The sequence below is a fragment of the Odocoileus virginianus genome, chromosome 5 (assembly GCF_023699985.2).
Source record: "Odocoileus virginianus isolate 20LAN1187 ecotype Illinois chromosome 5, Ovbor_1.2, whole genome shotgun sequence".
NCBI lineage: Eukaryota > Metazoa > Chordata > Mammalia > Artiodactyla > Cervidae > Odocoileus > Odocoileus virginianus.
This window is the reverse complement of record NC_069678.1, coordinates 86,194,752-86,212,789: the sequence shown is the minus strand read 5'-3', so window position 1 is coordinate 86,212,789 and position 18,038 is coordinate 86,194,752. Positions and strand designations below refer to the sequence as shown.

Genomic DNA, 18,038 nt, shown 5'->3' with positions numbered 1-18,038 from the left:
CTTTCCAAGAGTTTGTTGAATCCCCAGGCACAGATTTTTTTTTTTCCATTTATTTTTATTAGTTGGAGGCTAATTACTTTACAATATTGTAGTGGTTTTTGCCATACATTGACATGAATCAGCCATGGATTTACATGTGTTCCCCATCCTGATCCCCCCTCCCCATCCCATCCCTCTGGGTCTTCCCAGTGCACCAGCCCTGAGCACTTGTCTCATGCATCCAACCTGGGCTGGTGATCTGTTTCACCCTTGATAGTATACTTGTTTCAATGCTATTCTCTCAGAACATCCCACCCTCGCCTTCTCCCACAGAGTCCCAAAGTCTGTTCTGTACATCTGCTTCTTTTTCTGTTTTGCATATAGAGTTACTGGCACCATCTTTTAAAATTCCATATATATGCATTAGTATACTGTATTGGTCTTTATCTTTCTGGCTTACTTCACTCTGCATAATGGGCTCCAGTTTCATCCATCTCATTAGAACTGATTCAAATGAATTCTTTTTAATGGCTGAGTAATATTCCATTGTGTATATATACCATAGCTTCCTTATCCATTCGTCTGCTGATGGGCATCTAGGTTGCTTCCATGTCCTGGCTATTATAAACAGTGCTGTGATGAACATTGGGATGCACGTGTCTGTTCCAGATCTGGTTTCCTTGGTGTGTATGCCCAGGAGTGGGATTGCTCCAGGCTCAGATTTTTATGCTACAGGAGTAAACAAACTTACTTCTTGTTGGCAAAAATGCATTGATTGTAATGGTTCCTATTTTGATTAATGAAGATGTGTTTGAGTCTAGTTATAATTTAAAATTGACAGGTGAAACCACAATTACTTTTTTTTTTTTTTTAATTTTTTATTAGTTGGAGGCTAATTACTTTACATCATTGCAGTGGTTTTTGTCATACATTGAAATGAATTAGCCATGGATTTACATGTATTCCCCATCCCGGTCCCCCCTCCCACCTCCCTCTCCACCCGGTCCCTCTGGGTCTTCCCAGTGCACCAGGCCCGAGCACTTGTCTTGTGCACCCAACCTGGGCTGGTGATCTGTTTCACCCTAGATAATATACATGTTTTGATGCTGTTCTCTTGAAACATCCCACCCTCGCCTTCTCCCAGAGTCCACAAGTCTGTTCTATACATCTGAGTCTCTTTTTCTGTTTTGCATATAGGGTTATCGTTACCATCTTTCTAAATTCCATATATATGTGTTAGTATACTGTAATGGTCTTTATCTTTCTGGCTTACTTCGCTCTGTATAAGGGGCTCCAGTTTCATCCATCTCATTAGAACTGATTCAAATGAATTCTTTTTAATGGCTGAGTAGTATTCCATGGTGTATATGTACCACAGCTTCCTCATCCATTCGTCTGCTGATGGGCATCTAGGTTGCTTCCATGTCCTGGCTATTATAAACAGTGCTGCGATGAACATTGGGGTGCACGTGTCTCTTTCAGATCTGGTTTCCTCGGTGTGTATGCCCAGAAGTGGGATTGCTGGGTCATATGGCAGTTCTATTTCCAGCTTTTTAAGAAATCTCCACACTGTTTTCCATAGTGGCTGTACTAATTTGCATTCCCACCAACAGTGTAAGAGGGTTCCCTTTTCTCCACACCCTCTCCAACATTTATTGCTTGTAGACTTTTGGATAGCAGCCATCCTGACTGGCGTGTAATGTTACCTCATTGTGGTTTTGCTTTGCATTTCTCTGATAATGAGTGATGTTGAGCATCTTTTCATGTGTTTTTTTGCCATCTGTATGTCTTCCTTGGAGAAATGTCTGTTTAGTTCTTTGGCCCAGTTTTTGATTGGGTCATTTATTTTTCTGGAGTTGAGCTGGAGAAGTTGCTTGTATATTTTTGAGATTAATCCTTTGTCTGTTGCTTCGTTTGCTATTATTTTCTCCCAATCTGAGGGCTGTCTTTTCACCTTGCTTATAGTTTCCTTTGTTGTGCAAAAGCTTTTAAGTTTCATTAGGTCCCATTTGTTTATTTTTGCTTTTGTTTCTAAAATTCTGGGATGTGGGTCATAGAGGATCCTGCTGTGATTTATGTCGGAGAGTGTTTTGCCTATGTTCTCCTCTAGGAGTTTTATAGTTTCTGGTCTTAACATTTAGATCTTTAATCCATTTTGAGTTTATTTTTGTGTATGGTGTTAGAAAGTATTCTAGTTTCATTCTTTTACAGGTGATTGACCAGTTTTCCCAGCACCGCTTGTTAAAGAGGTTGTCTTTTTTCCATTGTATATCCTTGCCTCCTTTGTCGAAGATAAGGTGTCCATAGGTTCGTGGATTTATCTCTGGGCTTTCTATTCTGTTCCATTGATCTATATTTCTGTCTTTGTGCCAGTACCATACTGTCTTGATGACTGTGGCTTTGTAGTATAGTCTGAAGTCAGGCAGGTTGATTCCTCCAGTTCCATTCTTCTTTCTCAAGGTTACTTTGGCTATTCGAGGTTTTTTGTATTTCCATAGAAATTGTGAAATTATTTGTTCTAGTTCTGTGAAAAATACCGTTGGTAGTTTGATAGGGATTGCATTGAACCTATAGATTGCTTTGGGTAGTATAGCCATTTTGACAATATTGATTCTTCCAATCCATGAACACGGTATACCATTTCTCCATCTGTTTGTGTCCTCTTTGATTTCTTTCATCAGTGTTTTATAGTTTTCTATGTATAGGTCTTTTGTTTCTTTAGGTAGATATACTCCTAAGTATTTTATTCTTTTTGTTGCAATGGTGAATGGTATTGTTTCCTTAATTTCTCTTTCTGTTTTCTCATTGTTAGTGTATAGGAATGCAAGAGATTTCTGTGTGTTACCACAATTACTTTTCTTACCAACTTAATAGCTTAAGTATCTTGATATTTAAGTATGCAATGATCAGATAATTCAGTGTGTAAGTTAAGTGAGCTTTTATTAAAGTATATGATATAATGGTTTATCATTCATTTCCCTGTTTTTTTTTTTTTTAATAATCAAGACAGTTCTTAATTATCAGAACTGATACAAGGACTGTTATTGTGAAAACTACAGAAAAAAAACTATAGAAAATCAATGGAATCCTGCAGTACCACCAAGCTATTTGTAGTTTGCTAGGCAGAAAGATCAGCATATAGGAAGTTAGGAATCCTTGAAGAGATTATTACTGAAGTAGCCTTAACTGCCTACCTAACCAGTCAGAATGTGTGTTCTAGGTGGTGGGAAACTTGCATAATTCAAGTCTTAACCTGTTAATTAAGCATGTATCAATTAAGCATAAGCAAAACTTATTCAGTTGTTAGAGGAAAGAAGTATATTACTGGAAGGGAGAGCAACTTCGTGGAACCTAGAGAGACTCCAAACAAGAACTTAGCCTATTTTCCACACTGTCCAAAGAGAACAGAAGACAGCTTTCCATTGTGGTTTGAACATGTAATTTTTCAGGCCTTATTATGGTTCTGGTTTTCCTTTGTTTTAGATTTTTAACTCACCAGAAAACCTATTAGAATATGGGGAATGAGGTACTCTAGGTGGTAATATGACTGTCCCCTTTGTAAACAAATAAACTGGCATCTGGCATTGTTGTTGTTCAGTCGCTAAGTTGTGTCTGACTCTTTGCTACCCCAAGACCTGCAGCACGCCAAGCTTCCCTGTCTTTTCACTCTCTCCCAGAGTTTGCTTCAACTCCTGTCCATTGAGTCAGTGATACCAGCTAACCATGTCATCCTCTGTCACCCCTGCTTCTCCTGCCCTCAGTCTTTCCCAGCATCAGGATCTTTTCCAGTGAGTTGGCTCTTTGCATCAGGGGGCCAAAGTACTGGAGCTTCAGCTTCAGCATCAGTCCTTACAGTGAATAAACAGGGTTGATTTCCTTTAGGATTGACTGGTTTAACTTCCTTACTGTCCAGAGGACTCTCAAGGGTCTTCTCCAGCACCACAGTTTGAAAGCATCACTTCTTTGGCGTTCAGGCTTCTTTGTGGTCCAGCTCTCATATCCCTACATGACTCTTGGAAAAACCGTATCTTTGACTATAAGATCTTTGTAGGCAAAGTGATGTCTCTACTTTTTAATACGCTGTCTAAGTTTGTCATAGCTCTTCTTTTGAGGAGCAAGCATCTTTTAATTTCGTGGCTACTGTCACTGTCCGCAGTGATTTTGGAGCATCTGGCATATATGTTAGTTTTTGAAATAACTTCATTAAATATAGCCATAACCTTTTATAAATTGATGAGTGTAAATTAAGCCTAATCAGTTCTGTGTGTGTGGGAAAAAAAGAGCTAAGGGCCACACACAGCAATGTCTTTTGTATAAGGCAGGAATCATAGTCTTGTTTAACCAGTGTATTGGTGCATGGTTGGTGCTCAATTTAGTGTTGTTATTAATGAAGCTAATTACTAAATTTCAGAGATAATAATTCCAGACCTCTATTGAGAACAACTATCAGCATTTTATGGCTCTATTCATAGATTTATTCTCATGTCAATAGATCAGTTCTGCATTTTCTTTAATTTAGCAGAAATAGTTCTTTAAGTGATGAAAATAGAATTCTCTCAACGAACTAGAGCCAAATAAAAGGTGTATGCATCTTTAGAAAAAAGGGACGGGGTGCTGCATTTGAGAACAAAGATAGTCTTATTTGTTTCATTGTCTTTATTTTTAAAATAATTGAAACTTTATTTTTTAGACCTTGCTGCAGTATGCAAGCAACAAGAACGCCTCGGAGCATATTGCGTATCTTCTGGAGGTGTACCGACTTTCCATCCAGAGCTTTGCCAGCGCCCGCCCGTATCTGACCACTGAGTGCGAGGATGTCCTCTTGGTGCTCGGCAGATTAGTGCTGTAAGTGTAAGAGCTTAAGTCACTCTGAAAACTGAGTGTTTCTGGTTGTGATGTTTGTCAGACTTCTCTTTACTATGGCATCACATTGTTTAAAGGGTCATAACCTTTGAATGAAATTTTCTTTGCTCTGACCGCTTTATATTCCCATTTTCAGGAGACAAGTATAAGTGAAACTGCAATCAAGCAGCTGCAGTTAATATTTAATTGCCCCTAGAGTCTCTCTTTCTACTCAGGCTTAGGTTGATATGTTTTCTTTTTGTCCTTAGGTATAGATCAGCTGAAGTGACAGAGTATCTGGAAGGTGTAGTGGTCTTTGAGGGAATTATTGTGAAATTCTGCAACTCAGTTGTATTATTCGAATTTTACTAGCAGAAAGTATCAGGGCACAGTATAAAATTACCACCCTGAGAGCCCATAATGATTTAGCTGATATTTTAATACTTGCCTGCCTAATAGCAGACAAAATTACACCTTTAATGTATTTTATTTGCAGAGTGAAAAAATATAACAGCTGTTAGTTTTTAGTTCTGGAATCACGGTTTACAGATTGTTGGTAGGATAAATTTTAGTGTAGGTGATCGATTTTGCTTTTCTGTAGTCTTAACTGTTTTCTTTCCTATTTTCCAAAATCCCAGACCTCTAACATCATACTTTTTTTTTTTTGGAACACATACATTCTTTGTTTTATAATCCTGTTATTCCTTCTCTAAAGCTTCATAGTTTTTCTTTTTTTTTAAGTTGAAAAGTTAATATAACAATGTTGAATAAAATTTTGAAGAGTAAAGAATTTGAAAAATTTGAAATAGTCCAAATAAATCTAAAATGTATATTGTGTCACTGTCATACTGTACTTGATTATGACTATAACCAGTGTTATATACTGACTTAGTTTTTCATATTCTAGGAGTTGTTTTGAATTACTGCTTTCAGTGTCTGAAAGTGAACTGCCATGTGAAGCCTGGGTACTCTTCCTTCAGTCTTTACAGGTGGGTTGATTTTGTCCTCAAAAAAGTTCTCTGATTGGATAGCCAAGACACCTAGTTAATTTCTCCCAGCAAACTGAAATTGGAAACTTAGAACAAAAGCAAGTTCATTCTATATTGTGCTAAGTTCATGGAATGAGAAAGACGCCTTCCAGATGAAGAGAGCATCCTAAAAATTATTGGGTTTTTTCCTTTCATTTGGTTTTGTTAGTCTTTACATAGCTTAGAAGTAAACAAAAAATTTTTCATTCTTCAGAAACAAAATTTTAGACAGAATAAATCTATTAAAATATAAGATTGTATATGTTTATTATGTAACACTATTTGATTCATTCATAGTACATTGATCTAGTAATTTCCCTTAAAATTTCAGGGACTTATAATGCTAACAATTAAAAGTAGTCATCAGAGATTCTGTTCATGCATTTTACTTACAGGAGAGCTGTTAGTTCATCTGTTGGCTTGATAATGAGCATTCTTAGATGAGCAGATCAGAAAATAGCAAGTTGGGGAGAGGAGAGTAAGGTAGGAGAAGAAAAGCAAGTGTACTGCCAGCACTAGAAGACAGATTTGCCGGTTAGCAGTGGAGATATTGAAAGAAAACAGACATAATAAGTAAGAAAGCTATCATGCAGTTATTGTCATTAACTATGTGGCAAACAGTACTCTACATTATTTTTACATTTTGTATCTTTTAATCAAATTGCAAATCTTATATACCACAGAGATCATTTGAACCACAATTTATAAATAGGGAGGCAGGCATAGAGAGGTGAATTAACTTGCCTAAAGTTAACACCTAGATTTATACCTAGAACTTGCTTTGTTTAACTGTTTCCTCAAGGACACAAACTCCATAGTAGCCTGGACCTGTTTCATGCAGGCATAAGTCAAGGTTTGCATGTTAACAGACATAGCTCATTATTTGAAAATTAATTTCTTCTTGACTGTTTAATCCAAAACGAAATGATAAAATGTTCAGTTCAGTTCAGTCATGTCTGACTCTTTGCGACCCTGTGGACCTCAGTACGCCAGGCCTCCTTGTCCATCGCCAACTCCTGAATAATTGTTACTTTTTAGATTTTCTGTTTAAGAAGAATTCTTTGTCATGTCCTTGGCATGTTCTAATCCCTATAATGTCCTAACTCTTCACGTATTCATATAGTTGTTAAAATCATCTTTCATACAGAGCATATTGATTTTGTCATTCTCTCTTTTGGAGTATGCCAGTAGTTTTGCCCTGGCATAAGACATTCTAGAAGGGCAAATGAACTTATTCTTATTAGGGCTGTTACTATTATTTTTTTATTAGTATCCCTTTGCAGAGCAATACTTTCTTAGTATCTCTTCTTTTTTTTTTTTTTTTTTTTTTTAGATTGTATGCCTAAATAAAATATTTGCCTTCCTCCCTACCTGTACAACTTTGTTAAAATATTTATGAGACAATTCAGGATATATACATTCACATTTCTGAATATGTGTTCAATAAAATAAATACAGTAGAGGTACAGATAAATATAAGACACAATCCCTGTAGAAATACAAAGCATGAAAAATTGAAGTTTTCTTATTTTAGGTAAAAATGGATAAGACATCAGACTGTTTTGAGGATACCTTTGGTAAGAGAATAGTTTTACCAGGCAGGCCACAGAGAGCATTCTCAACCACTATTTACAGCTTGTGTAACCCTTCCAGACCTTTTCTTTATGTATGTAAAAATACATTCTGAAATGGAGTTTTAAATAAAAATGAGATTCTATGTTTTGCAACCTTTTAAACTTAATGATTTTATCGTGGACATATGTCTAGGATTGCATATGTAGATCTTCCTTGATCACTGTCTGGGATTCTGTTATGTGGCTGTACCATAAATTATTTGGCCAGATCTCTTTGCTGTTTATTGTAAATAATGCTAGAGTGAACATCTTGCACTTGTATTTCTGTATTGTAGATTTCAAGGTGTGGACTTCGGATAGTGTTACCTTAAACAAGAAATTATTTTTAAAATTCCACCATAGTTTTTGAAGACTCTATCTGATGTTATTTAAAAATTTTTTGTCTTTATATTTGGTCATGCTGCTCAGCTTGTGGAATCTTAGTTTCCCAACCAAGGATTGAACCTGTGGCCCCTGCATTGAAAGTCCATGGAGCCATCTGTCATGTAAAAAGTCTTCTGATAGAAGAGTTTAAACAATTAAAAAGAAACATAAGAGTAGATATCCTTGTCATGCTTATGTTAGAAGGAATAGGTTGCCTATGTGAATACTGCGAAATCTTTTAAAATAAAGCTGTGCCAGTGACCTTAAAATAATTTAGTAATTCAAGGATGTAAATTGAATTGTGATGATAATTTTACCTAGGGGAATTCAGGAAAACATTTTAAAGGTACTCTTTAACTTAGAGAAAATGCCCTAGTTTCATTATTTAAAAGTAGCAACAGAATTTCATAAAACTTTGAGGATAGCTATTTTTTCCCCCCTGCTTATTTATTTTTAGGAAATCCAAGATACAGGGCTTTTCATAGACTTTCAGATATTGCCTGTTTTCTGGATATGCTTTTTTTTTTTTTTTTTTTTTTTAAGGAATCACATGATGCATTATTGGAATTTGGGAATAATAACCTACAAATACTGGTTCATGTTACCAAGGAAGGGGTGTGGAAAAATCCTGTTCTTCTTAAAATACTGTCTCAACAGCCAGTAGAAACAGAAGAAGGTAAGCTTAAAACTGTACTGACTACTGAAGGAGGATTTAGTTCTAAGAGAATTAAAAATTTTTTATGGGTTAAAATTTTGTGAATTTCACCTGTGTGAAATAACCAGTCATTCTGGGCTCCTTTGAATAATAAAAACTAGCCATTAACACTTAATGTTTTGTTTAAAGATTCTTGAATTTTAACATAGAGTTTTAAAAGTATCCCTTTGTACTTGTTTTTAAATATTGCTTTGAATAACAATGTTTATACAGAGCTCCTGTGATAGAAATTAATAATCTGCTTCTAGTCCTGGTTATATAGTAGAGCTTTGCTTATATTTTGTTTATTGGTTACTAGAGCTGAGGACTATGGCAGAAAATTACTTTTTATTTTAGATTTATGAAACATTGGAGTTTAGCATTTTATAGAGATGTACAAAGAAGAAAATTTTTATTTAAAAATTGTCAGTTGAAGACCAACAGATTTACAGATTTGGGTTGATGTGTTTGCATTTAGATGCACAAAATACCTCATTTTACATGTCCAACAATTATGATTTTGTTTGCTTTAAGTTAGTAGAAAATTAACAAGGATCACATCTTTGTTAAGTATGTTTCTGGAATAAGAATGAGTTTCAAAACAGTTTTTATTTACACTTTCGATATATCTGTAGTTCAAGTCTCAGGCCTTTTGTATGTTGATATCTTAAAATATGGGCCTCCCAGGTGGCACTGATGGGAAAGAACCCGCCAGCAGGAGACTAAGACACCCGGATTTGACCCTGGGTCAGGGAGCTCCCCTGGAGGGAGGGCGCGGCAACCAACTCCAGTGTTGGCTGGAGAAGCCCGTGGTCACCGGAGCCTGGTGGGCTACAATCCATAAGGTTGCAGAGAAATGGGCACAACTGAAGCATGGAGACACGTCTTACAATATTTCTGTTAACTTATTCATTCCCCAAGTTTGATAACCTATTGTATACATGTTATTTGGGTTTTTCTTTATAGTGCGATGATTGATAATAAGAGTGCTTAGATTTTCTCTTGGTCCCTTACCTCTGATAATTCTACTGCTTATCAGTTATACTGACAAGAAGAAAAAAAGACCTGTTAAATAGAAATAGATTTGTATATATGTTTTACGTTGAGGTTCTTGATAAATGGCATCCTTTTGTAAATATAGGCAGGTGGACGCTCAGTGATTGCCTTTATCATTATTAAAAATTGCATTGGCAGGAGGGATCTTTACTAGCGCCACCTGGGAAGTTTTTTTAAAAAAAAAAGTGTTAGAGGACAACTCCAAATAGTTGCAAAAGGATCCTAGAATTGGCAGATTCCCAGATAAGGATCCAGGAGTGAAGAGTGCATGACCTTTGTAGACAGGTTCAAGCTCCAGAGGGAAGAAATGGAATTGCATTAAATGTCCCTTGTTTATTTTTCCTGATGTAACTAATCAAATATTTCACCCTCCTACCTCTGGAATTAATAGTATTCAGTTTCTTGTTCAGTTCAGTCGCTCAGTCGTGTCCGACTCTTTGTGACCTCATGAACCGTAGCGAGCCAGGCCTCCTTGTCCATCACCAATTCCCGGAGTCCACCCAAATCCATGTCCATTGAGTTGGTAATGCCATCTAACCATCTCATCCTCTGTCATCCCCTTCTCCTCCTGCCCTCAGTCTTTTCCAGCATCAGGGTCTTTTCAAATGAAGGTGGCATCAGGTGGCCAAAGTATTGGAGTTTCAGCTTCAGCATCAGTCCTTCTAATGAATATTCAGGACTGATTTCCCTTAGTGTACACTTTATTGTGTCATTTTAAATGTTCAAGTGTATGGATGGATTCCTTTTTAAAAATACAGTTAAGTATAAGGATTGATTTTAACATAACAAAGTGTTTTTAAAATGCAGTTTTGATTTCTGTGTTAAAAATTGATACAGTGGTTTAACTGTGACTGTAATCTATTGAGTAAAGTAGTTTTACCTCATAGAAATAATAGCTGTAATTTATAGCGTGCCTGTTATGTGATGGGCACTGTATTAGTACTTTCCGTCTCATTTAATCCATTCAACAGGCGAGAGATTACACATGAGCAAGGCCATATAGTTAAAATTGTGGAGACAGAATTTGAACCCAGGTGAGGAAATATTTAAAAGTTTTTGATTGATTAAAAGTGATAACCATTTCATTTCTAAATACATGGTTTTACCCAAAAGTTAACAAGGCACGGTATTTGTCCTCAAATTGCTGATTGTATAATCAGGTCGATATCAGAGCAAATAATAGCAGTACTATTGAGCGTTCACTCCGCCTGGCCCCTGTGTTCAGTGTCTTCCTTGCATTCTGGTATTTCGTTTATCATCCTTTCATCTCTGCGAGGTAAGCTTTTCATCGTTAAAGAAACTTGAGGCTCAAGAAGGTCTGATTTGTCCACGGGCCTCACAACTAGCATGTGTGAGAGTCATGATTTGGCCTCAGTTAATTGATTCCAAAATCTAAGATCTTAGCCTTTATATACTCTGATCATTTATTACTATATGTAAAGAGAAAAATAAGTGTGGTAAAAGAAGTAAAATGTTAGGGGAATTTAGAAGGGGTTGGGCTGTATAGCTAACATACCTGTTTTCAGGTGTGAGATTTGTGAAAATGCGTATACTTGATAGAGTAGATCAGTGGAGCATAATCTGATGTCAGGCAGTTTAGGATGGAGGGGACAGATGTGGCAGGAAATAACATGAAGTAATTCAGTTGGAGAGAATTTTTAAAAGAATTGCTAGGACACGGTAACTAAGTTGATTTTCTTAGGAAAGGAGTTGGCAAGGAAGGGTAATTCCAGAATTTCATTTTTTTAAAAAATTGAGCGAATACCATTACTGAAAATAGAAGTAAGGAATGAGGAGCTATTTGAGATATGATTGTGAGTTCACTTTGTGGAATTTAGTGCTTGTGGGACTAAAGTAAAGAAGTCCAAATGCAAGTGATCTATTTTCTGTCCATGCCTTTTGACCTTGACTGTGTATTAGAGTATCTGTGGAATTTAAAGCCAGAATACACAGACCCATATCCCAGGTCCAGGCTTCATCTGCTAAATCAGGATCTCCAGAGTTGAAGCTCTGAATTCTGACCTTTTTGAAGTGCCGCAGGAAACAAGCCCTTCCACCTATGCGTGCTGGGAGTATAAATTGGTACAATCTCCGAACATCAATCTGGCAGCAGTTTCACTTCAAGGAATTTTTTCTATAATTTTCTATAATTTTTTTTCTAACCACGCATAGTGAAACGGTCTCTGTACAGGGCTGTAAACTGTAGCATTATTGACAATTGCCAAAGATTGGAAACAACTTGCAAGTTTGTCAGGAGGGGATTGGTTAAATTAGTTATAATTGATCTGTACAGTGGAATAATACACACTTGTTAAAAGTATTGAGCTCTCAGTGTACAGTGATGTGGTAGAATGACCTGTATGATATATTAAATAGGAAAAGAAATAGGTCTTCTGTACTCAGAAGGATTAACAAACTGTACTGGAAGGATAAACAAAAATGATTGTTGTTTCTTGAGGAAAGAGACTAAGAGACTGGAGTCAGAGTAGAAAGGAAACAACTTTTAACTATACATCTTTTTGTGGGCCTTTTGACTTTTGTGTCATTTGCATGTATAGTGTTACCTATTTTTTTAAAAGAGAAAATTTAAAAATCTCTAGAGTTGATTCTCATATGTAGTTAAGATTGGGCCAGTGGTTCCCCCAGCCCTGGTGGTTTATCATTAATTTTAATGATTTCTGTTCCACATGTGGCCTGTAGACTGAGTAGCATGGATGATAACATTTGAGGCTTATTAGAAAAGCACAATCTCAGATCCCATTGCAGACCTACTGAATTAAAATCTACGTTTTAATAGGATTTCCCTAGTGATTCAGAAGGCATTTTCAAGTTTGAGAAACACCGTGTTAGGTGAACCATCTAAAACACCTAAAGTGTTCGCTTGCAAGTCATCTTAACATGTACATTCCCACCTCTGTTCTTTAAGTAATACTGTGTAACAATGCCACACACTTGCTGAATATTTACTATTTATAAGTCAAGGGCTTGTTCAGAACACTGTAAAAGTCAATGTGAGTACTGCTCCAAGCAGCATTTTCCAAAGTGTGTACTGAACCAGGAACATGGACTTTATGTCATGTTAATGATATGTGTAAAAGGGTTCTCTGGTCAAATCAGTTTGGGTAAAATTGGGTTTAAATAAGAGTGAACAGTTTTCTTCATTGCAGGACTGTTCAGAGATTTGACCAAGGAATCCTTTTTTTTTCTAGGACTATCTCTCAGGTCTTTTGCTCGGTGGAACACACTTTGAGAAATGCCTGGTTTAGAGGAAAGACCACCACTGACTTTGGAATCCTTGGCAAGTTACCTAATTTCTCTGAGTATTAATTTTCCTAATCTTAAACCGGGGATAACAATACTTGCCTTGGTGGTGGTGTGAAGAATAAATGAGAGGTGTGTAAAAACACTCAGAAGCTTGGTCCCTCATGAGTGTTTTAAGTGGTAGTTGTTAATATTACACAGGATACTTCATTTTTCCTTGTTCTTATGTTTATAGTTCATTTCACTGTTCCTTACTATCCTTATCAGGATGTGAAGGAGGAGAAAGTGAAAGAATAAATTTTGGTGAAATGCTAGTAGTAGCTTTATTAAAAGGTTTGCTGTTTGTGGTACTTCCCTGGTGGTCCAATGTTTGGGGCTCTATGCTTCCAATGCAGGGGGGCATGGGTTCGTTCGATCCTTGGTCAGGGAACTAGGATCCCACATGCCATTTGGTATGGCTAAAAAATCGAGTTAAAAATAATTTTTTTTTAATGGTTTGATGTTCAAAGTAAAACTGCTAAGTGATATGGGAATAATTAGCAACATTATTTTGCTCTTTGCTCTGTTAAATGAGTACAGAGATCAGAGTAAACTTCCAGTTATGTCAGCTGACCTTTTATCTGCTAAAACAACAACAAAAGATATCAAACTTTCATCTTCACAACCTTGATGTGTTATGTGGTATGTTATCAAACTGTTTTATTTTTCCTTTTTTCTAGTCAATAAATTGATTGCACAAGAAGGACCTTTCTTTCTGCAAATGCGAATAAAACATTTGTTGAAATCTAACTGCATCCCCCAGGCTACAGCTTTATCAAAACTGTGTGCAGAATCTAAAGAAATTTCAAATGTGTCATCTTTTCAGCAAGCCTACATCACATGCTTATGTTCCATCCTTCCTAATGAAGAGGCTATTAAGGAGGTAGGTAAAGCAAGTAACTGCTGTTGTCATTCATACAGTGAGTTTGTTGGATTTTAATAATTGTTGCATGACGGGATGAAAACCAAGACTTGTTTTTGGTCAGGCTACTGATAAGTACCATTTTAATTGTATATTTAACTCCTCAGCACATTGAATATAAAATTGTGTCTTTTAGGTGTATTTGAAAAGTAGATACTTAAAAATATGCAGATAAATGCTTGTGAATTTGGCTGATGGTTTGTTTTGAAATGTTTAAATGTGAAAGTCATTTTTTCTTCTTAAACAATTTCTCTGGGAAATGTAGATGTTATTAATAGTGGTGTCAAGAGATAAAACTAAAAAAAGAGAGATAAAACTAAAGATAATGGCAGTTAGCTTTAAGTTACTTTATACATTTAACTCTGTAAGCAGAGAAGTATAGGACTTTAGAACCTATGGATACACCTTGAACAATAATCAAGCAGACAAACGGGTTTTTTTGGTGGTTTTTTTTTTTTTTTTTTTTTGCCTAAATCATCGTTTTCCTTAGAAATGTTGGAATTAGTCTTTTGATAAATTATACAGAGAAAAATAAGGAATTCCAAGGCTATATTTCATCATCTATCTTTAATTCTCTTACCTGTCATTCAGGTTTTAATATGGATTCTCATTTTACCTCTACACTGAACTTGTTAAATGAAGAAATCACGAGGATCTGGTTCTATGCTGTAGTGATTCTTAAACTTCTATGAAAATTTCAGCTGTAAATATCTCATTCTCCAAGTGACACTGTCTTTCCATTTTAATAATTTTATTTGTTTATTTTTTGCTGTGCTGGGTCTTTGTTGCTCTGTGGGCTTTTCTCTAGTTGCTGAGAATGGGGGCTACTCTAGTTGTGGGGCTCGGGTTTCTCATTGCAGTGGCCTCTCTCGTTGTAGAGCCGGGGCTCAAGGATGTGCAGGTTCCAGTAGTTGCGGCTCCCAGCCTCTAGAACACAGGTTCAAGAGTGTGGCTTAGTTGCTCCTTGGCATGTGAGATCCTCCCAGATCAGGGATGAAACCCATGTTTCTTGCATTGGCAGGTGAATTCTTGACCATTGAGCTACAAGGGAAGCCCCTATATTTAGACTTTAATATACAGACTCCACCAGGACCAACAAATCTATCGGTCCCATCCACTTTTCACTCTGCTTCACTCTTCTCATGTACTCATTTCACTCCTTACCCTGCTTTCCATAGTCAGTCACTATTATCACTCCTTTGCATATACCCTCAACTCCTCTGCTGGTCTTTTCCTTAATTATACTTATTTGACTAATGTGTATCCTCATTATCCCTACATCTCCACCTCCTTTGTATCTTTACCTGCATTAATAGTTTGGGTGGGGAAAAACCTGCCAGCTGATTTACTTTAATTGAGTCACACTGTGTTTCTTTAGTCTATTCACTCTCCCTCTCTCTGAGGTTACTATTTCATACTCTTAACTTTTTCTTTTAACCTGTACTACAGCACCTTCTGTCCCATCTCTGTCTCCACTGATGAGCTTTCTTCCTCTTTCTCTGAGGAAATTGGGAATGTTGGAAGAGAATTTCTTTGACTTCTATTGACCTACCTGCATTTATGTATTTACACCTTCTCTTCTGTTACTAAGGATAAACTATATCTGCTTTCCCCCGCAAAGGCCGACAGTCTCCTTGACTTTTGTATGAGATCCCATCTGCTCTTGTCCCCTCAAGGTTAATGCTGCAGCAGTTCTCCTTTTCTCTACTGTATTATCAATTCCCCCTCTGCTTGTAACCGTCTTAACAGCACTTATACTGTTATTTCTTCCATTTTTTAAAAAGAAATGCTTCTTTCAGCTACCACCTTGTTTCTCCCCTCCCCTTTCAGTATAATTTCTCAAATGAATTTTCTGAACTTACTGTTTCACGTTTTTCTCCTTGAACATATTCTGCTATGGTGTTGCCTTGTGCCATCCAACACATCACTAAAACCAACTACAGAAGCACTTCTAAGAGGAGGTTTTATAGCAATACAAGCCTACCTTGGGAAACAAGAAAAATATCAAGTAAACAACCTAACTTTACACCTAAAGGAACTTAGCAAACTAAACCCAAAATGTAGAAGGTGAGAAATCATAAGGAATCAAAGCAGGAATAAATGAAAGAGAAATTTTTAAAAAAACATAATAGAAAAGATCATTGAAACTTTCAACAAGCTGTTTCTTTGAAAAGATAAACAAAATTTGATCAGACTCATCAAGAAAAAAATGAGGGCCCAAATCAATTCAGAAATGAAGAGAGCTCACAACTGACACCAGGGAAATACAAAAGATCATAAGAAATTACTGCAGACAGCTATATGCCAATAAATGGATAACCTGGAAGAAATGGACAAATTTCTAGAAATGTACCTCTCCCAACACTGAACCAGGAAGAAATAGAAAATAGGAACAGATCAATTACCAGTAATGAAATTGTTAGTAGTTTTTAAAACTCCTAAAAAACAAAACTCCAGGAGAAGATGGCTTCAGAGGTGAATGTTCCAAACATTACAGAAGAATTAATACCTGTCCTCAAACTATTCTAAAATCTTGTAGAGGAAGGGATACTTCAGGACTTCCCTGGTGGTCCAGTGGTTAAGAATCCACCTGGCAATATAGGAGACACTGGTTTGATCCCTGGTCTGGGAAGATTTCACACACCTTGGGGCAGCTAAGCCTGCATACATCAGCTGCTGAAGCCCAGGTACCTTTAGCCTGTGCCCTGCAACAAGAGAAGCCACCACAATGAGAAGCCCATGTGCTGCAACTAGAGAAAGCCCACGTGTAGCAACAAAATCCAGGCACAGCCAAAAATAATAAATAAAAAGAATTAAGAAGAAAAAATACTTCAAACTCATTACACAAGGTCAGCATCACCCTGATACTAAAACCAGACAAAGACACCATGAAAAAAGAAAATTACAGGTTAATATTACTGGTAAACATAGATGTAAAACTTCCCAATGAAATATTAGCAAAGTGAATTCAACAATAAAGGATCATGTACTATGATCAAGTGGGATTTATCCCAGGGATGTGATTATGGTTTGACATCTGGGCTTCCCTGGTAGCTCAGCTGGTAAAGAATCCACCTGCAATGCATGAGACCCCAGGGTTGATTCCTGGGTCAGAAAGTTCCCCTGGAGAAGGGATAGGCTATCCACTCCAGTATTCTTGGGCTTCCCTGGTGGCTCAGGTGGTAGAAAATCCACCTGCAGCACGGGAAACCTGGGTTCGATCCCTGGGTTGGGGAGATCTCCTGGAGGAGGGCATGGCAACCAACTCCAGTATTCTTGCCTGGAGAATTCCATGGACAGAGGAGCCTGGCGGGCTACAGTCCATGGGGTTGCAAAGAGTCAGGCACAACTGAGCGACTAAGCACACACACGTCTGCAAATTGGTCGGTGTGACTCAGCACATTAAATTGAAGAATAAAAATTATGTTAATCTCAATAGATGCAAAAAAGGCTTTACAAAATTCAGCATCCATTTGTGATAAGAAAAAAAAATAAAAAACTCAAAAAGTGTGAATAGAGGGTACATACCTCAACATAACAAAGGCCATATCTGACAAGCCCACAACTAACGTCATACTCAGTGGTGAAAAACTGAAAACATTTCTTCTAAGATCAGGAACAGAATGAGGATTTTCACTCTTACCACTTTGATTCAACATGATATTGGAAGTTCTAGCCAGAGTGAAAGTGAAAGTCATTCTGTCGCGTCCGACTCTGTGCGCCCCTATGGACTGTAGAGTCCCTGCAATTCTTCAGGCCAGAATACTGGAGTGGGAAGCCTTTCCCTTATCCAGGGGATCTTCCCAACCCAGGGATCGAACCCAGGTCTCCCACATTGCAGAGTAGTCAGACAAAAAAAAAGAAGAATCCAGATTGAAAAGGAAGAAGTAAAATTGTCACTGTCTGCAGATGACATGTTTTACATAGAAAGTTCCAAAGACATCATCAAAAAACTATTAGAGCTCATCAGTGAGTTCAGTAGAATTCATCATGAGTTCAGTAAAACTCATCAATGAATTCAGGATGCAAAATAAATATACAGAAATCTCTTACACTTTCTGTACAGTAACAGTGAACTGTCAGAGAAAACAATCTCATTTATAGTCACATGAAAAAGAGTAAAGTACCTTGGAATGTGTTTATGTATGGAGGAAAATACCTGTATTCAGAAAACTATAAGACCCCCCTGGAGTAGACAATGGCAACCCACTCCAGTATTC

General features: G+C 37.0%; 1 protein-coding gene across 1 annotated transcript in view; it reads left to right on the top strand.

The window, feature by feature from the left end:
• RLF (RLF zinc finger) overlaps positions 1–18,038 on the top strand; it is an 80,741-nt gene that overhangs the window by 27,900 nt on the left and 34,803 nt on the right. The window contains exons 2-5 of the mRNA XM_020894094.2: positions 4,670–4,824; positions 5,729–5,810; positions 8,390–8,522; positions 13,577–13,779. Of these exons, the coding sequence (XP_020749753.2) occupies positions 4,670–4,824; positions 5,729–5,810; positions 8,390–8,522; positions 13,577–13,779 (573 nt within the window). The remainder of the gene's footprint in view (positions 1–4,669; positions 4,825–5,728; positions 5,811–8,389; positions 8,523–13,576; positions 13,780–18,038) is intronic.